This window comes from Protomyctophum bolini, assembly GCF_963924005.1.
Source record: "Protomyctophum bolini genome assembly, chromosome: 2".
Taxonomy (NCBI): Eukaryota; Metazoa; Chordata; class Actinopteri; order Myctophiformes; family Myctophidae; genus Protomyctophum; species Protomyctophum bolini.
This window is the reverse complement of record NC_137863.1, coordinates 52792077-52813853: the sequence shown is the minus strand read 5'-3', so window position 1 is coordinate 52813853 and position 21777 is coordinate 52792077. Positions and strand designations below refer to the sequence as shown.

The 21777-nt window shown below is 41.2% G+C and overlaps 1 protein-coding gene across 2 annotated transcripts in view; it reads right to left on the bottom strand.

Moving 5' to 3' along the window:
• Positions 1-12509, bottom strand: part of shisa4 (shisa family member 4) — a 64557-nt gene extending 52048 nt beyond the window's left edge. The window contains exons 1-5 of one of the 2 annotated variants that reach the window (XR_013965161.1): positions 12251-12509; positions 8552-8729; positions 5493-5629; positions 4061-4252; positions 3074-3842 (exon numbers count right to left, since the gene is read on the bottom strand). Coding sequence is in view for 1 of the 2 variants with exons in the window: in XM_080780320.1 (XP_080636446.1) it covers positions 3802-3842; positions 4061-4252; positions 5493-5629; positions 8552-8729; positions 12251-12329 (627 nt within the window). In the remaining variant the exon portion in view is untranslated. Of the gene's footprint in view, positions 1-308; positions 3843-4060; positions 4253-5492; positions 5630-8551; positions 8730-12250 lie in introns of those variants that run through there. The other variant, XM_080780320.1, reaches the window with a different exon arrangement.
• Positions 12510-21777: the final 9268 nt, after the last annotated feature.

Sequence of the window (21777 nt, the reverse complement as noted above, 5' to 3'; positions counted from 1 at the left end):
TGTGCTTTACAAAGGCTCAATACAACTGTGCATAACAAACAAACACAGGGGCTGTAAACTAATGACAAATTTTCACCTATTGTATGGGTTTGTACATACAATAAGGGAGACACAGCCAGTAAGTACCAGTGGTGGAAAAATAACTTTTCATTTTTTTACAAGTAGCAATACCACAATGCAGAAATACTATGTTGCAAGTAAAGGTCCTGCATTCAATGTCTTTGCTTGAGTAAATATACAACAAACAGTATTGGAATCAAAATACACTTACAGTACCAAACATGAAAATATTCATAAAGCAGAATGGCCCAATGATATTGGATTGTATTAGTGCATTTAACATTTGAATATTGCAGATTGTAAAGAAAGGGACTGATTTCAATTACGTAATGTGCTGCGAGACAGCTTAACAGATAATGTCATCATTTATCAGTTCACATATGTTTTGACAAGTTTTTTAGGTTGTTATTAGAGAAAGTAAAAGATGAGTGTTATTTTTTTTGCATTTGCCGCTTTCTTTCGTTTTAGGGATTTTAGCCGTTTTTGTATTTATTTTCAACATTTTATAGCGATTTCTTTTGTTTTTATTTACAATAGTCCTACTAGACCACAAGAAATTACATCTGGCCACAGAAGATCACAGGATCTACTGGATGTGAAGGTAGTCTACTGGGGGGAAGCCACACTGTGTGTCATAGGCTCAATATGCCAGTTTGACACATTCAGTAGATCCCGTGATCTTTTGTGGACAGATGTAATTTATTGGGGTCTAGTAGGACTATAGTAAAGAATAAAAAAGTAAATGGCTATAACATTTTGTAAAGAAATACATATTTAGCCCCGTGCTCGAATGCCCTCGCCCCCCTGTCAAAAACAGCTAAAATCCCTAAAACGAAAGAAAGCAGCAAATGAAAAGAAATTATACTGACCTTTTACTTTCTCTAATAACAACCTAAAACATGAACCTTGGTTGAAAAAAACTAAAGTTGTCCTTTAAGTTTACTAGTGCTGTACAAAGGAAATACTCAAGTAAAACTCAAGTAAATACCTACATTACAGTACTTGAACATAATTCCACCACTGGTAAAGTACCAACTGATAAGTACCAGCAAATTATTAGAGCAAGATTGCTTGGCCCTTGCTGTCGGCTTCTCTGATTAGTGAGGACGAAAGAGAGCCAGAGAGGGAGAGATAGAGAGACAACTCAACTGAAATAACCAATGTTCAACTGAAAACATAGATCATGAATGTAAAGCAGTGGCTGTGGTTCCCAAACTTTTTCATCTCAAAGACCCCCATTTGAAAAGACATGCCAGGGACCACCATAAGAGAAGATTTTTACGGCTCTAGCAGTGATTTCTAAACCGTTTAATTTCAAGGACCCCCAGTTTGACATGAATAAGTCTACGGACCGCCATTTAATGGCATTTTTATCTCTGGGACCCCCAATTTATATTGTAAAATCAAAGATAATTTAACATTAGTACATTTGTACACTCTTTGAGTTACAGAGGGTCCATTTGGTTCCAAATGATCATTTTGCTGGGTCCCCCCTGGAACTCCCTCTAGTACCCCTGGGGGTCCCCGGACCCCACTTTGGGAACCACTGATGTAAAGAGAGCGGAAACACGTCCAATTAAAAAACAAAAACATTGTAGCCAAATAAATATAACCCAGGCATCACTTATATAAAGTAGTAGGCCTACCTGTACATGGCTTACTGTACAGCATATGCTTGAGACAATGTTCTACAATTCAAGCATTTCACAATGGGGACAATATCAGCGCAAACTGCATCATTGGCAGTAGAGTTGTCCCGGTACCATTTTTTTTCAGACCGACTACAAGTACTTCATTTGTAGTACTCGCCGATACCGAGTACCGATACATAGGAGTACTTTATTTTTGTAGAGTACTAACCACCACTTATTTTACCCATCTATACTCTACAGTTGTCATTTATGCTTGTCGATCGGCTGTTTTTTTGGCGATTTGCTGCAGTGTTGGGTCAGACCTGCTCCCGTTGCATTCGTTCAGCCTATAGTGTCAATTGGATGTTTTGGTACTCGGGTCAAAGTATTGGGGCCGGTTCCGAGTACGGAGTACCGAGTACTTGAGGGTGGTATCCACCCGAATACAACTCTAGCAGGGTTGATCACAGACCCGGACCTCAATGTGAAGAAACAGATTACCTCAAGTTCAAGTAGAGGTAAATAATCTATGCTAAAATGACATGGCTCTTTTATTTTTTTCTTGGCCAGAAGGTGAAACCCATTCACAGCAAGAAGTGATAAATATATCATCAAATGTAAAGGAATAAAATATGTCAAAATTAAGTAGTAAAACAATATCTTATGTTACAATAACAACTTGTTACAATATCATGAAAAAATATTCAGCTGTATTAATTTACAAAATATGCAGTGAAATAGTAGTACCGTAATCTCAATTTGTGACGCTCTGTTAAGGCTGGACATAGTATGTTTAAATCAAGCAATGTGTGCCTGCAACTATTACATAGACCTGATGTTTACTGAAAATAAACATTTGACATGAGACCCCACTAATAAAAATAAAATGGCAATATTGCATTATTCTAGAGACACAGAGACAACCAGGTGCTCTGACTCATAAGTCAATGATAAAATAGTGAAAAGGTGCTCCCGGATCAGTCGGGATAAAACATCAGATAAAAGAGGAGGAGATCCAACATGTTCCACGGCCTTCATCAGGGCTGCCCTGATGAAGGCCGTTATAGGTCGAAAAGTGGTTGGTTTAACCCATTTAGGCCTGACGTCGAAATAAAAAAAAGTGTTTTTTGAAATACCCCATAGATTTGCGTTAAAAACTTTCGCTCTGAAAGAATATATGTTCAAAGCTTTGCGACACATTTTCACGATTTTTCAAAAATAACAGACCTACAAGCTCGTAGCGCTTGTAGGTCTGATACTTGGTGCCGCACTATGAGCTTGTAGATCTGATATTTTTCAATAGCTAAAGTATAACAATGCTTAAAACACCAAAAGGGTTTCCCTTCAAAATGGGTTAAAGTAGTATCTTCTCCCTTTTTAACTCCGAGTGCATTATTCTAGTTGACCGAATATTTGATAACTAACATGCTAATCATGTGATGGTACATTAGACCGGTGTAGGTAACTATGCTCCACTGAAAAATAAATGTCAGTCAGGTAAGGAAGACAAGATGAGACTGAGCTGCCAGATAAAACAAAACAACAACACATCAGTGTGTTGACTTACAGTGAAGGTTCACAGAAGACTTGACACTTGTCTATGGGGGGCCAGCGGACTGACCTCATGCTACCTTCTATGCATGAGGAGTCCAAGTTGCTTCTATTCACCAGACAGGGGGGAATTTCCCTGGCCGGACGTAGCGAGTGGCAGGAACACGTTATTCCGACCAGTTCCTTTCCCCTCCATCAGGCGCCCCGGCTGGCCAGGGGGAGGTAGTTTAGAGACCAGGATTACTGCATGTTTTTGTGAGGGTACCTACCCTAGGGGACACAGGGAGAACTCCACACAGAAACTCCACACTGGTTGATGACCTCACCTTGGGGATGGTGTGACATTCACTCTGTAAAACCACCAGAGGGCAGCAGGCGTCAGGTTTCGGTAACCAAAATTGGACTGAACTGGAGTTAAGCCATAAAAGAGGGACAACATTATAAATAAACAAAACACCTTAAAGTGCTTCTGGTTATCTTTCACAAGCAAACCACTGCTAGTCAAGCAGTGTGTGTGTGTGTGTGTGTGTGTGTGTGTGCGCGCTCGTGCAATAGCCCATCAATGGCCAGGATACTGTGGCGGAGAGTAGGGTGGAGGAGCTGAAAACGGAAGAGATAAAGAGTCAGTCCACTCCAATATCGTTCATGTTGTCTCCTGAAAACATATTGACTCACCAAATACTTCCCTTTGGATTAACAGTTTATCATATGTAAAAATAAATAATAATAATAATAGCCAACAAATCACATTTGATCGTTTGGCCCAAGAACATGAATTCATGCCATTCCCTAAAGATGGGCCTTGCTGCTCCTCTTACCCTGGCTGTATCCGGGGTCTGCCATGGGATACGCAGCGTAGGGGCCGGGCTGCATCATGGCATACTGCGGGGGCATGCCGGGGTACTGGGGGGCCATTGGATAGCCCAGGTGGTAGTCGGAGGGTCCCAGTGGTTTTCCATAGGCATCGTACATGGGCTCCACTGGATAGCTGGTCATCTGGATCTGTTGGGCTGGAGGGAGGGTCAACAACACACATATTGTTGTAAAGAAAACACATCAGGGTGGGGGGACTGGGGGGGTGACCATTGTTGCTGCTAGCGAAACCAAGCAGTGTTTGTGTTTGATGCCCACACACACATGTGTGTGAGAGAGAGAGAGAGAGAGAGAGTGATAGTTAGAGTGGTGGAATAAGACAGAGAGGGAAGATAATGGAGCTCTGTGTAAGTGTGTGTGTGTGTGTGTGTGTGTGTGTGTGTGTAAACTTGGGGTTTAGAAGAAAGCCCAACCTTAAAATGGACTCCCATGCTACTGGGTTTGGGGTGTCGTCAAATTGGCCTGACCTCAATGACCTCTGTGTGAGAACTGGAGTATCCCTGTGCTGGGTTTGACCTGACTCTGAATCTGTAGCAGTTTCTGAGGACATTATTACCAACTGTTTGATCTCAGTAAGGGCTACTGTAATTGATACAGAACAGTGAGAACACCATATATCACTATAGTCAATGCACAGAGGTACCTTACAACAGCAACAACAACACTGGACTGGTTTAAAACTACAGGGGAAGCTAGCTTGACTTCCCGATGCAGACCACACCGTATCTCATACAATATTCAAGAATTATGCAGTTGATGAGGATATAGTCACCTTTACAGTCAAAGCCAGAGGTCCTTCCAACCAGACTCAATCTCTCGCTGTGGTACCCTAACACGTTTCCTCCTCAAGGATGCTATTATACAGCTTGGCTACAAATGTAAACTACTTGTGTTCATATTTGGAAGCCTCTGTTAACGTCCATAAATCAGTCGTGAGGGGCCTGCAGATTGCAGGCATGCTCAAGACGAGAGCTAAGGCATCGGCAAAAGTCTGTTCAGTGTCTGCAATAATTGGCAGTCGCCATATATGGAGATGCTTTCTGTACCCGTGATCTGTATCCTGAAACACTTGTTGTAGAGTTTTCCAAGTTTGCGCATCCACTATTGTTTGTGTTCAAGAATTTCTTGTTAAATGTGAATGCAAATTAAGAGTGTGTGTGTGTGTGTGTGTGTGTGTGTGTGTGTGTGTGTGTGTGTGTGTGTGCGCGCGAACAAAATAGCCCTGCCCAAGATCAAAGTCCTAATATCTCCACTTGGCCCCTTTGACTGAGAGGCAAAGGGGAATCCCATGTTTGAATCATGAGTGTTACACAATCTGCACGTGTTGTGTGTGTGTGTGTGTGTGTGTGTGTGTGTGTGTGTGCGTGCACGTCTCACCATCGTAAGGTGTCCTGCCCCTCTGCTGTCTTCTCTGGTAGAGGTAACAGCATGAACACATGAAGCAGCACACCATGGTAGCAATGATAGCTACAAACAGCAGAATGGATGAGGCGATGCCAGCTATATTGGTGGGGCTGTGAGAGAGAGAGAGAGAGAGAGAGACAGACACACACAGAGAGAGACAGACAGTGAGAAAAGGTAAAGAAGAGGGCAGCTCAGATTTCAGTCTCAACCACTTATGCCCCTAAAATAAAGACACCAGCGTTGAAAGTCGTTACATATCATGGCCTCCTAATTTTTTTTAAAGGATCCCTGGCTAAATGAGACAAATATGCCTTAATAAACAAATAATTACAAAGAAGAAGAGAACGGAAAGTTACAACACTTTTTGATGTTTTTCTTCTTGTTTGTTGTCATGATTTGTCACAACTCCAGGTGGCTTTGTACCGCGTAAACGTCTTTAAATAAATACTTTTTGAAAAGCCTATGGAGAAAATGAACGGGGAATTCACTTCTGGGTCTCACGTCGTCATGAAAGGGGGCGGGACTGCAACGCTCTATTATAATGTATTAAGGCATGTTTGTCTTATTAGCCAGGGATCCTTTTAAATGATATCTCTTCATCTCTTAACAAAATGCTTTGCTCAAGGAGCAGACTTTTATTCAGAAAAGGGTTAATGGTGCTCATTCACAAAGCATAATATGCCTATACTTTCATACTAAATGTTTACCTGAAATGTTTTGTTAAGTACAGCGAAACTCATGCTTTATCAGCCTATGGTTTGGTCCCAAAAACTTTCAACTTTGCAAGTTTCTTCTTGTCGTTTACACGAGAGCAACACTTACAAGTTCAGCTGATCCATCGCGTGAGGGATTGCTTGCCAATTGAACCAGATCTAAAAGCTGTCAAGACATTGTGACGCAAAGCATGGTAGCTTGTAATGGACCACGAGGGACAAGCCCCACTGAAACATTATGATATGAAATAAACCCCTCAACCCTCCCACCCATACTGCTCAGTGACACAGCAAACTATATAATTAAATAGTAAGATGATGAAATGCTCATGGAAAACATCTGAAAAGAAAATGGCATACAGTCAACCATATCAGTGGTATCCTGTCTATTAATTGTTTCTACTCAAGTAAGGGACCAGGGGCAGCCAAACCTTATCAAATTGTAATAACTGTACCGTTTTCAAACGTGTTAAATTTCAATTCCATTTCTATTCAATCAATCAATCAAAAGTAGAGCTTGTCTTTTTGACGAGCGATACTATTGAACGTACACTATATGAAGTGCTTGCACCGCATGTCGAGTTGTTCACATTGGACATTCCTGTTGCCTTGTATGGTGTTAAACGGCGCACTTGATTTATGAACAGGTGGAATTCTTCATCTACATCCGACTTGCACGCAAATCAAGGCTTTACATCGTGGATCAGATGTTGGCCTTCTTTTTTCTTTTTAATAATTTTTATCCCACGATTTTGCAACCCCTTTTTTCACCCAGTGTCAATTATCTAATGTAATCATGGGCGCTACACTTCCTCTGCCAACCTGGGGGGGCAGCGGGCTGACCTCATGCTTCCTTCTATGCATGAGGAGTGATGTTGGCCTATACTTAACATATACAGCAAAACTACACTAACATAATAGTAGACCTTTGTGAATGAGGCCCAATATGGTATACGAACCATCTATTTTTCTTCTGTTTTTCTACTTTCAGCCCTCTAGCACAACAAAGGCCCACTACCTCTCGTCACTTCATTTCAGACCCTATATACTGAACATAAATCTTATCTCCCTTGGGGGTTAATAAGCGCCAGGTAGCCTGGTCAATGCTGTTAAAGTGATGGATGGTTCCCAGCGCTGTGGAGGAATAATGCAAAGTTGCAACCTCTGAAGGTATACAAGTGTGCTTATTCCAGCGTTATCACGATGGCTCACAGGGGACTTCAGCTTATCCACCATTAAAAGCAGAGTTAAGCTGATGTGTTGTTGGAAGAACTAATGAGAACATGTTGTGCAGCGCAGGGCCGTGAGCAAGGGTCAATTAGTCTGATGGGAATTAACCTTATGGGAATGAGTCCCACTCATGGTGGAGACTGTGGACCAACGTCAATTCAATTTACAAACCATTAGTTAGAAATAGCGTAAATATAGCAGATCGACAAGCTCATAATAAAGCATTTGTGACGAGACGCCTTGCGAGTTTGTAGATCAAGAGAGTTTGTAGGCCACCCTTGTTCAGCAAAGTAGCATGAGATTACTAATCATTTTACTCAATTTTGGTTAATTGTTGATGTAGTCCTATTATTATGGACCCATGGCTCCCGACAGTGAACCAGTGTTGTTTTTGGCAGCAACATTTGATTTTAGTTTTAGTCATGGTCTTTTGAATAGTTTTCATATAGTTTTAGTCACCTGGAATGTTTTAGTGTTTAGTCTAGTTTTAGTCGACTAAATATCATAAGATTTTAGTCGACCAAATCTACAGTTGATTTAGTCGACTAAAATGTGCTTTGGCGGGCCTTGATGCCGTCGTGATGACTGATTTTACACTTGCTGAAAATAGCCGATCTACAAGCTCACAACGCGTCGCAGAACGACACATTGTGAGCTTGTAGATCGGCTATTTTCAACATGCAACCAATATTGTAAAATTACTTCTCTTGTCCACTAGTCCTTTCCTAACATTTTAGTCTAGTTTTTATTTGTTGACGAAACTGTCAGTATATTTAGTCTTAGTCATCATAGATCATAGCTTGGTTTTCATTTAGTTTCCATTGAGTTTGTCAGTGGAAAAAGGTAGTCGACGCACATTTTTCGTCTGAGTTTTTACTCTACAAAAACAACAGCCATGCAGTCCTATTATTATGGACCCATGGTTCCCGACAGACAGTGAACCAACCCCACCTGAACTGGAAGAGCATGACTCAGTTTTAGTCATCATGGCTTAGTTTTCATTTAGTTTCCATTTAGTTTTCGTCAGTGGCTCAATTCTTCGTCTTAGTTTCACTCAACGAAATCAACGTTGCAGTGAACCAACCCCACCTGAACTGGAAGAGCATGCAGCGTTTCTGCTCGCGCTCCGTGATCATCTTGAAGGCGTCCAGACAGCAGTAGCGCCGGTGGCAGTTCCCACAGCAGAACGTGATCAGGGGACAGTCGAAGCCGTTGTGCCACGTGCCGTTCTTATCCACGTACCACAGGCAGTCCTCGTTGGCGCTTGCTGAGACCACGAGGGAACAAACAAACAAAATGATATGGTGAACGAAGTGACATTGTATAACCCATTTAGACCTGAGGACGATTCTACAAAATGTCTTCTAAATCCTGACAGTTTTCAGAAAAAACCCCATGATTCTATATCAGTCGTTCTCAAACATTTCCATGTCAAGGACCCGCCAAGAGATGTAATTGGCCGCGGCCGACCCCCACCTCAGAACATGTTGTCCCAGGGAACAACAGAAGCAAAGATTTGAGTTAAAATGTTCGCTCTGAAAGATTTGAAATTTGCACCACATTTTCACAGGTTTTTCAAAAATAGCAGATCTACAAGCTCGTCACTCGGTGCCACGCTATGAGCTTGTAGATCTGCTATTTTTCAATAGCTAAAGTATAACATAATGCTTAAAACACCAAAAGGGGTTCCCGTCCAAAATGGGATAAAGCAGTAACCCGACGCTGCCAGATCCAAGAAGCTTGCTACACAAATTTGTTTCACAGCTTATTGGGATCTAGGATCGCGGAAGCAAATTCGATGACAGGGCTGTTCCTTTTTTTCAAGATACTTGGTAGATGATTGGATGGGACCGTCTGTCTATCACCGTGTGGGCGTGCAAACACAACCAATCATATTGACGTGTCTATATAGCTTCACATCCGGTTTCGCACATATCCCGCCCTTAGCTCACGCTGGTGGTACGGAACGGATTGGTGTTAGCTGAACTCCCTGAGAAATCCCAGATGGAAGCTGTGTTGGGGAACATGCCCAATACCGCCCCCATCTGGCAGCGTCAGGTTAATAAAGCAGTGGTTCCCCAGCCGTTTTTCCAGCCGATGTGTGTTAAAGGAGGGGCGGAGGAATTTACACTGGAAGAGGAAGTATGCCGGAAGTGTGGAAGGCACGTTACGTCACACTGCCACTCAAGTGATTAGGCCAATCACAGCGCATCTTTTCCGGGACTTACAGACCCGAGCATGCGCTCTGTGACGCACGCTCATGCTTCCGCGGGGCTTCCAATGTTCAGCCCCAGGATAGGTTCGGTTCATGGTTTAAAACGGTTCGATTCTCAATGTGTGGGTAGTACAAAAATAAATCACATACTCTTCTCTTTTACAGCTCCAAACTTGTGATTTGATTGATTTAATCATTGATTGATGAATTCAATTTATTAACAGATTGGAGAATTACAGAGAATTACATTTCAAGCACAACTCAATACAAAAACTGTGGACGACACCATTAAGTATTACACTACAATAGGGCCCACCATCTTCAATTCATCATAACAATTAGAGACGTACAAATATACTCTTCTATATAGCCAAAAACAGGAAATCATCATAGGAGATCAAAAGGGAAATGCGATAAAGTGAAGCTGCAATTAAGTGTTGAATTGAGTGGTGGCTGAAAGCCAGTTAGGCCTCAGGCAGGGCACTCACTGGAAGGTTCCCGTCCAGAATGGGTTAAACTAAAGGGACGTTGCCATCTATGTAAAGTGCTTTGGATAAAAGCGTAATATAAATGTACCATTTACTGTAAACTGCAGTTTACAGTAACTTGAATGCACCTGTATATCACACTTTTCTTTAGGTTCCGGAAAACTGAATAGAGGCATGCTTGATAAAACATATTAACTGCCACATGTACTTGTATTAAATAGGTCATACCAGCATAGCAGTACAGTAGGGTGCTAAAATGTACACTGCAGTGTTCATGCAATGACAATTCATCTGTAGCCCACAAGAGAGAATGCCACATCACATGACTTTGTGATAAATTGACGTCAAAGTCTTCAATAGTACTAATAGTTAAACCGGCTTTGAAAAGAGCTGGTCTGTCTTTATATTTTTTGTATGAAAAGAGCTGGTCTGTCTTTATATTTTTTGTATGAAAAGAGCTGGTCTGTCTTTATATTTTTTGTATTGCGTGTTTTCAAATGTTTTTTTGTTTGTTGCTTATTCAGCTTATCATCTAGCCCCTCTCGGAACCCTCCATAAAGCTTTTATGAAATTTGGATTTCGCTTTATGTAGGGTCCCTCTACGTATCTATATTTTCGTGTGGGAATGTTGGAACGCGGACATGAACATCCTCGGTAACATCGTATCTGCTGCGTTTGACGTCTTCCTTTAGTTTGCGTTATTCTGAATTTGTGAACTATAAGTACCTATACATACCGCTGCGAATATCTCCTGTGTCGCGGAAGCCGTTAAGTATTTTTAATCCATGTTTGATTAAAAATGTCGCTTTGATTCTTCTTGTTTATTTACCGTTTATTGTACCGCCTCCCGATGTGCGGTTGGCTTGTGCCGGCTACGTCCCTGCCTCTGATCTGCTCCGTCATAGCTATAGCGCCACTAGCTAGCCAGATAGGCGGTACAATGAGGTGTCAATAAACAAGGTAGGAAGAGAAGAATCAAAGCGACATTTTAAATCAAACATAGATTAAAAATACTTAACGGCTTCCGCGACACAGGAGATATTCGCAGCGGTATGTATAGGTACTTCTAGTTCATACATTCAGAGGCCCTCACAGGAAAAAAAAGTCAGAAAAGTGCGCAGATTGATTTATCCGAACGTGTTTACGTTTATTTATGTGTGCGTACCTGGTGGCATAGGACCCCATGGAACTGGGTCTACAAAATGTCAGAAACTTCAGTACTTAATTTCATGTTCAATATAGTCGGCCACAACATGTTTATGCAGCAAACATGGCATGCCTACAAGAGGGCGATGTTTGAGTTTTAACAAAATAACTTTACATATTTGCTTTGCTGATGAATTCACTCACACACACACACAAACCTGTTAACGGGCCTACAATAAACGCCTGGCGCTATAGGGTAGGTATAGTATTAGGTAAACACAAAGCGCAATATATAGCAAGAAAGCACGACGTCATCACGGTTGTTCAGATGTGTTGATTGTTGTTTTGCAGATTTGCGTCGTTGACGTTGACGCTGTGCACGGATGGGCATCATGGCTCTGATGGAATTATAATGCCAGTCATATTTGACCCACAGGGTGTATATGGTACTCGGCCCGGCCTGGATGTCCACAGTGTGGACGCATACAGTGGTGCCATATTTTGTGAGATAAAAAAACAAAAGGAAACAGTTTAGGAAAGTATTATAGGCCACATCAAAGCTGATCTGCGTCGCGGCTCACAAGGCAAGCTCACGACGCGTCGCAGCATCATTCATTCTCAAAAAGTCTCGAAATAAAAAATGTGGAACATTTTTGTGCTCCCTCCCTGGCACAAAATGAGCATGAACATAATCTGAGAACAAACACTGGTGGTTTTAAAATGATAATTAAAAGAAATTGGAAGCAAGACTAGTAAATGAGCATATAGCCTACAATTTAGAGACAACAACAAGACCAACAAACATGCAGCAACTTCACAGCAAAACAACAAGCTCGGGGTAGCTTAAATTACCATGAGCCGACATGGCACCAACTAACACTGGACGCATACATTAGGGCTACAGATACAGTGATACACGCATTTTCTTTCTATTCTTACCCTGATCAGTGCAGAGGACGACCATCAGCACGGCCAGGCCCACCGCAGCGACCAGGGACATATTGCCCATTAGAAACATCCTCCTCCTCCCTCCACGATGCTTGTCCACTAGGTTCTGGATAAATCACACACTTAGCAGCACAGTGCACAGGGTCCCTGATGATGATGATGTGTGGTATTTATTATCCCAATCCCAGCTGTAGAAGACTGCAGCGCTGCTGGGACGCGGACGGGTTTGGTTCGTGTTGAGGAGTAGCATCATAATGTGGAGCTATGGCTTCAGTTCACTGAGTGCACTCACTGGAGCCTTTTGATCCCATAGGCCGGGAGGCCAGGGGGGAGGCTTGCGCTGTGATGATTGGCTCTTTGGTTGTCTAGCAACAGTAGTGGAAAATGTACTCGGACTAGTCACTCAGTAGTCTACTCACATAAAGTAGCCCAATAAAGTATAGCAATACTGCAATAATGCAGAAATACTCTGTTACTTTAAGTATAGGCTAAAAGTCAGGAATTTACTTAAAAGTACCATCGTATTGTCATCAAAATGTACTTTTGTATAAATGGGTAAGACTCCAGGGGGTTCCAGGGGGTACCCAGTTAAATGATAGTTTGGAAGCAAATGGACCATTATTGGTCTGTAACTCTGAGACTCTCAGAGTTAAATAAACATTGATTTTAATATAAATTGGGGGTCCCAGAGATAGAAATGCCATTAAAGGTCATTGAAATTCAAATGGTTGAAAATATCCTTTCAAATGAGGGTCCGCAGGCTAATGAGTGTCAATTGGGGGGTCTTTGACATGAAAACGTTTGGGAACCCCTGTTGTATGTAGGCTACATGTCTATCAATATAAAGGCACAGTGAATACATCAGAATCAACGTTGTTGTCACATGGTTTACAGGTGTGTTTTGCTGCAGGAAGATAAAAGTACAGAGATGGCCGGGGAAGGGAGAAGATTTCCATGTTTTGATTATTGATTGATTGATTGATTGATTGAAATATTTATTAACAGCTTTCAGAATTACGGTAGGCTACATTTCAAGCACAAACTCAATGTTAACTGTGAGTGGACGACCCAATTAAGCATTACACTTGTTTACAAGAGGGTTCACCATGTTCAATTCATCAAAACATTTAGAGACGTACAAATAGACACTACTATAGACAAAGAACAGATTTTTTGGGGGCCAGTTTCAAATTGCAGCCGTCCGTAGGTGCCCTTTGAGAGCGGTTTTGAAGGAGTCAAGGGATTTGCATGGCTTAATGACTGTTGGTAGGGCGTTCCGTATTTTGGTGGCATAGGAGCAAAAATAATTTAGTCCCTTGTTTGTGCCGAATCTGGGATGTACATGGTTCGTCGCACTCCCTCTGGTGTTGTGGGTGTGGACTTCGTTTACATTAAGGAAGTATCTAGACAGGTACATGGGTATCTTGGTGGTGTATCGAATCTTGTGGACCGTCACCAGACCCATTGCAAGATGCTGTACTCTGTCGTCGACCCTAAGCCATTTCAGCCTGTCAAAGTGGGCAGGGGTGAGGTGGGTTCGGGGGGGTGAGGCCAAGTAGGAGCCTGACCAGTTTGTTTTGGGAAGTCTGGAGCCTAGTTTTAAGGGCCTTGGAGGTGCTGTGGTACCAGGATGTGCATGCATAGTCAAAGAAACCTTGTACGAGGGCTCCTGTTAAGGTCTTCAAGGTGTTTTTGTTGACCAGTGAGGAGATCCTGTAAAGGAATCGTGTTCTTTGGTTGACTTTTTTTTATTACGTTGGTGGCCATTTCATCACCGGAAAGATTAGCCTCCAGGATGGAACCTAGGTAGGTAATTTCATCTTTACGTGATAACATTGTCACCCACTCTAACCAAGAAGCCATTTGCCTTGCTGAGATTACTATTAGATCCAAAGAGAATGGATTCAGTTTTTCCCAGGTGTAAAGATATAGTTTGTTATCAGTGAGCCAGGTGCAGATTCTACATTCTACCACAGGTCGTTTCGAGGAAGCAATCTGATTGGTTGAAACAGCCTTCTAGCCGTGGGTTAAACCAGCACTGTTCACCACCTAATCAAAACAAAGAATTCAGCTGCTCTGTTCTCCCAGAGCGCTAGCAAACTTGGTGGCTAGGCCGAACAGGCACTGTCAGATCAGTTACGCGAGCATATCCAATTATCCACGGATATACCCCAAGCCGTGCATATCCACTTCCCAAGCCGTGGATATGCACAAGCATCCCAAGCCGTGCATGCCTATTCCCACTATAGGCTGAGGAAGAAATGCCACTTGACAATTTTCAAATCAGCCTCAGAAAACATCAGGTAAGTGATGACACCCATTGCAGAAATCTGCATCTCTCCATCTACCCAATAAATCACTTTCCATTGGGGTCCAACTTTGTAGTTGTTATATCATGTAGCCTACTGCTACAAACAGTGACAAATAAGACCCAGATTATGTACAGTAGCCTACAGTTACAGTATTGCCAGGTGTTGTTATTTCCTCTATTCATTACTATAGGCTATACTTCAATTACTTCCATAGCTTGGTTGGCATGATGAGATGATTGGCCCAAGGTCGTTATAAGCGTTAAAGTGACCCACCTCTATAAACATTCCATTGAATAACAAATACCTGTAATAACAGAACAATGACACAGATGACGATGATGAGGCACTTATAGTCTTATGTTATTGAATCCATCTCTCCATCTCATCTCTCTCTATTCATCCATATCCTTCTATCTATAAAAATACAAGAAATACTGTTTTTATTGTATCTACCAATGTTTTTTTAGGTTCAATCATCCAGAAGATAAAGGCATATAATAACATCAGTGCGTTAAAATGTGATCTAAAAGCACGCTAATATGTTTAAATAACTATAATAAAGCATACTATAATATCGCCTGGTGCGATCGTCAACAGCGCTGCCTGTGTCTGCTTGCAGTAACAGCAGCACAGCATGCCTGTCACTCAAGACGGCCGTGGCCACGCCTCCGTCCCCTTTTAAGGGAAAGGGAGGGACGTTACAGCAAAGAAATGAAGCAGAGAACACAGTACATTCGCGGTGCGTCTTGTTTTGAATTCTTAATTCTGTTTCGAACGACACCAACAAAAGTTTTTATAAACAATTTCTAAACAGTATTCAGAAAACGAACCAACGGAACCATATTCTATTTTTTTATTTACCATTTATTTGACAAACAGTTTTCAGAACACCAAACCATAATCTGAATACTGTTACTGTTTGTCAAATACGAAATTAGAATTCAAATGGCCGTAAAATACACGGACCGAAACAGAGGGAAGCAGTTGGTAACCAAATGTGTGTGAGTCTAAAATGAAACCAAATTAATCAAGAGTTAAACTTATTGTTAAACATCTGCATTACTTAATTTACAAGAAATCTATTGGAGAATGTAGAATAATTGTGCTGTCCCAGTCATTCAGTTTATTACTTGCGCAAGCAGAGCGCGCAAGTAATAATTTCGCTCGGTCTCTTCAAAGTGACAGCCGTCTTTTTCTACCGTTTTTATGTGTAGGCCTATGCAAATCTGTGCCTGGTTTGCTGGGACCAGATTACACAGATGACCATTTCTCTTACGTCATCACTGCAGCTAGTCATACATATACACACCATGTACTCTGGTCCCAGCTCTCAACGATGACGTAATGTGTAATCTGGTCCCTGCAAACCAGGCACAGATTTGCATACACATAAAAACGGTTTTCAGACGGCTGTCACTTTTTGGCACCAAGTAACCACAGTATACTGCTAATCAAATTACAACTACATACTCTATATGTAGTTGTAATTTGAAATTTGTAATTTGTAAATCTGTGCCTGGTCTGCTGGGACCAGATTACACAGATGACCATTTCTCTTACGTCATCACTGAGAGCTAGTCATACATATACACACCATGTACTCTGGTCCCAGCTCTCAACAGATGACGTAATGTGTAATCTGGTCTCAGCAAACCAGGCACAGATTTGCATACACATAAAAACGGTTGAAAAAGACGGCTGTCACTTTTTGGCACCAAGTAACCACAGTATACTGCTAATCAAATTACAACTACATACTCTATATGTAGTTGTAATTTGAAATTTGTAATTTGTACATTATGTGCCTGGTCTGCTGGGACCAGATTACACAGATGACCATTTCTCTTACGTCATCACTGAGAGCTAGTCATACATATACACACCATGTACTCTGGTCCCAGCTCTCAACGATGACGTAATGTGTAATCTGGTCCCAGCAAACCAGGCACAGATTTGCATACACATAAAAACGGTTGAAGAAGACGGCTGTCACTTTTTGGCACCAAGTAACCACAGTATACTGCTAATGAAATTACAACTACATACTCTATGTAGTTGTAATTTGAAATTTGTAATTTGTAAATCTGTGCCTGGTCTGCTGGGACAGATTACACAGATGACCATTTCTCTTACGTCATCACTGAGAGCTAGTCATACATATACACACCATGTACTCTGGTCCCAGCTCTCAACGATGACGTAATGTGTAATCTGGTCCCAGCAAACCAGGTAGTTGTAATTTGAAATTTGTAATTTGTAAATCTGTGCCTGGTCTGCTGGGACAGATTACACAGATGACCATTTATCTTACGTCATCACTGAGAGCTAGTCATACATATACACACCATGTACTTTAATTCCGTTTATATACCTTTTTTTTCATCACATATCAATGATTTATTTTTCTGTAAAAAAGAAGGTAGCAAATAGTTACAACTAATGATTATACATTTCAAACGTTCCTTCACAGAGATACTGAGATGTGACAGTTTACAGCGGTCGAAAGTACTTGCGCGCTCTGCTTGCGCACTAGTTGGCCTACTAGTGTGCAACAAGCAAGTATGCACTCGGCAGAGTGCAGTTCTAGTTCTAGATATAGGTTTGACACCCCTTAATGTGCATTTAGACTATAGCTTTGATGTGTAATTTAATTGTGGTGCAGTAGTTTCAGGTGTGCAGGACACATACACATACACACACACGCACACGCACACACACACACACACACACACACGCGCGCGCGCAAGCGCACGGGCACACACACACACACACACACACACACACACACACACACACACACACACACACACACACACACACACACACACACACACACACAGAGAGTTAAAATAACATTGATTTTACAATATAAATTGGGATCCCAGAGATATAAATGCCATTAAAGGCGGGTCCGTAGAGTAGACTGATGCATGTCAAACTGGGGGTCCTTGAAATTAAACGGGTTGAGAATCACTGCTATAGAGCCGTAAAAATCCTCTCTAATGGGGGTCCCTGGTATATCTATTCAAAGTCTGCGGGGCTAATTAGTGTCAATTTGGGGGTCCTTGATGTGAAAAGGTTGTTTTGGACCCATGATAGGCCTATAGTAGAAGCATGATACGCCTACACTTGACACACTGTAAATCCCTGGAACATGTGACGAGTTTAAAACATAAACACCAATAAAATGCCAAATGTTTATTAATGGTCATAAAATACAGTAGAACACAAGTTCACTCAAACACCTCACGAGAACACTATAGTGTTTGAATTCTAAACACCTATATGACTGACTTTGATTGTAAAAACTAAACACGTTTATGTGTTTAAAAAGTGTTACTGGCGATTAAACATGTTTTTCTGTTTATAATCGAAACGTTTAAAAAGTGTTACAAATAAGTGTTTAGAACCTAAACACTTGGGTTTAGTGTCTGTCAAATGTCAACTATAGGCCTATCATAGGCCTGTCAGACACACAATATGGTTGTACATTTATCATACTATCATTTAACTTTGACCAACATGTAAAGTAAACCCATCTAGTTAAAAGTTAATTAAACAGCCATTCATTAACACCGTCTTCGGTACAGGAAAACACAGAAAGGTAAACGATAAGAAAACTAGCAGCATTTGCAAAACGGGTATGATTAATTACCCAAATAAAGTGTATCCCGTCAAAACGCCACATTATTTAACCGTTAAATTTAACTCTGTCTGACACCCACCTCTTCTTTAAGCTGCTTCCTCACTGTTCCTCCTCCATGAAACCACCTGTTAGTATATTATATTACATTACATTGATTCAGGACTATTAAAAACTCAGATTTAATATGTGTAAAGGTATAGCAGCTCTGTTTACATGCATGCATTTTGATGAATTGAACAAGGTGGACCCTCTTGTAAACAAGTGTAATGCTTTATTGGGTCGTCCACTCACCGTTAACAGTCTTTGTATTGAGTTTGTGCTTGAAATGTACTGTAATTCTGTTAATAGATATTTCAATATATATAATATATATCAAACAATCAATCAATCAATCAATCAATCAATCAATCAAAGCAGTAGGTCTATAGGTCTACTTCATTGGTTTTCATTGGTTTAATTCATTGGTCATAGTTTCAAACTCACAGTTTCGGCACAAACAAGGGACTAAATTAATTTCGCTCCTATGCCACCAAAATGTGGAACGCCCTACCATCAGTCATTTAGATATGCTAATCCTTTGACTCCTTCAAAACCGCTCTCAAAGGGCACCTACGGACGGCTGCAAATTGAAACTGGCCCCCGTAAAATATCTCCCTCACTGTATATGTTTCTTTTCCCTTTTTACCTCCCTTATGATGAATTCCTGTTCTGTTCCTTGACTTTATAGAAGTGTCTATTTGTACGTCTCTATATGTTTTGATGAATTGAACATGGTAGACCCTCTTGTAAACAAGTGTAATGCTTTATTGGTGTGGTCCACTCACAGTCTTTGTATTGAGTTGTACTTGAAATGTACTGTAATTCTGCAACTGTTAATAAATATTTCAATCAATTTAAAAAAAAAATGAAAATAGCTGGTCAAATGGCGCCATCATGTGGACAACCAAGGGCTAGGCAACTGCTCAATATAAGTGTCAAACCTGGAGTAAACACGTTTTTAGTTCACTTCCTCTTCCTCAAACAACACTAAAACTCCACCCGTCTGTCTCCCAGCATACATTACACTGCATGGTAGTGTAATTGTAAATAAAGTACTTGCCTGAAGAAACGCCTGTTCATTCACCATTGCACAACGGGAATAAGTATTAAAGTTAATAGGCGTCGACGCAGGTATTAATTTCGTCCGTGGAATTGACGGTGGAATTGTTGTCCACCGGAGACGAAGACAGGCAATAAGTTGAGACAACTGATCACTCTCTGGACGCCATTATAGCCTCAACGATCGGGTAAGTGTTTTAATCACTTTATACTGGAACTACTGTCTGTACAGTTTTTACAGTGTTTATACAATGACATAATCAATTGATTTGTTTTGCAAAACAAATCAATTGATTTGTTTTTGTTTTGCTAAACAATATATTAATCAACAACCCCGCGGGGGGTAGCCCTGGTCCAGTGCTTACAGCGAGTCTCTCTCTGACGCCCTGTGGAAGTCCCTTCCGCAGCCCTCTGGTGATATTCTCACTTCCGTGCGAGTGTTTACAATTCCCAGCAAATAAACAAAACGACGTAAAACTCACCGACACAAAGCCTGCTAGACCTTAAAATATATTCTCGAAGATGGGAAGCATCTCAGCCTAGGTCCCCACTGTCCCCAGCTTCCACAGGGCGTCAGAGAGAGACTCGCTGTAAGCGCTGGACCAGGGCTAGATTGTGCCCACTGCCTAGACTTCGTTGCGGTGGTAGGCTACCCCGCACACCCAAAATATCTGTTCGTGAGCTTGTAGATCCTATAATTATGTGTGTGCGCAGTGCGTACTGTGCGCGCTACTTTATTCTGGACGAACCACTTTCCACTTGGACAACGACTTGGGGCGCGTTCGGAAATAGCGCACTGAGCCCACTGTGCAATGCAAACTAATAGGCGAGTGCGCTCCGGTGTGGTATTTCCGAACGCGCCCTCAGTTCCCCCTGTATGAATATGAAAGACCATATATTGGCCCATTTAACATTGATTGGATGGCGACGGTGCCATTTTTTGCCTATAATGCCAAAATGAAAAGGCATAGGCTATGCCAAAAGAATGCCTACCTGTTTTTAAATAGAACAAAAAGGGTTTTTTTCCCCTCAGGACTATATTTATCCACTGAGCAATTTTCGGCTTTTAGACGTCTAAATGACCGTCTAAAAAATGGGGTCAAAATAGTGTAAAAATTAAAGTTTTTTTTTGTATTCTAGGCTTAGATTGGACGTTGAAACAAGACCTTGATTAGCAAGGCTAATCAATCGTCTATATAGACGTTGAAACGACGTTGTTTAATTAGATTAGACGTTTCTAACAAAAGGTGGTAGTTTAAACACTACCACATTATTGTATTTCTGCCAATATGTGTATGAAGTATGTGTCTCTGATGTCTTGGTAGCCTACAGGACCGTATGTGTCTCTGATGTCTTGGTAGCCTACAGTGAACAGTATGTGTCTCTGATGTCTTGGTAGCCTACAGTGGACAGTATGTGTCTCTGATGTCTTGGTAGCCTACAGTGGACAGAATGTGTCTCTGATGTCTTGGTAGCCTACAGTGGACAGTATGTGTCTCTGATGTCTTGGTAGCCTACAGTGGACAGTATGTGTCTCTGATGTCTTGGTAGCCTACAGTGGACAGTATGTGTCTCTGATGGTAGCCTACAGTGAACAGTATGTGTCTCTGATGTCTTGGTAGCCTACAGTGGACAGTATGTGTCTCTGATGTCTTGGTAGCCACACTAAACCCAAGCGTTTAGGTTATAAACAGTTTTAAACACATAATTTTGTAACGTGTCACAGTGTTTAGATTATAAACAGAAGAACATGTTTAATCCCTGTAACACTTTTTAAAAAACGTGTTTAGTTTTTACAATCAAAGTCAGTCATATAGGTGTTTAGAATTTGAACACTAGGTGTTCTCGTGAGGTGTTTGAGTGAACTTGTGTTCTACTGTATTGTATGAATATTAATAAACACTTGGCATTTTATTATTACACACATGGTGTTTAGGTTTAAACGCGTCACATGTTCCAGGGATTTACAGTGAGTGGACAGTATGTGTCTCTGGTGTCTTGGTAGCCTACAGTGGACAGTATGTGTCTCTGATGTCTTGGTAGCCTACAGTGGACAGTATGTCGTCTTCTCAACTTTTTAAGTTGGAAACCGGCACCACCCCTGCTCCGGCTGTTCGTGTGTGCGTGCGTGTGCGCACATTGTGTATATCCCTGTAACACCGATATATATATTAATTAATTAATATATTTAATGTAGGTTATTTTTTTCACCTAAACATCATCATTGATGTTCATTGCAATGCCATTGGTCATTGTAACTGCCCCTATCCAGCAGAATGAACGGACGCTCCAACTGATATCTTTAAGGTTGTTTATTTACCCCAAGACAACGTGAAAAACTGTAACAAAAACATAACAACATTCTCTTAGACACAATGAAACATGAAATATGAATGTCCTTGTTGTAAGTCAATCATGATGTCCGTATTATTATATAAAGAAACACAATATGTACACAAACA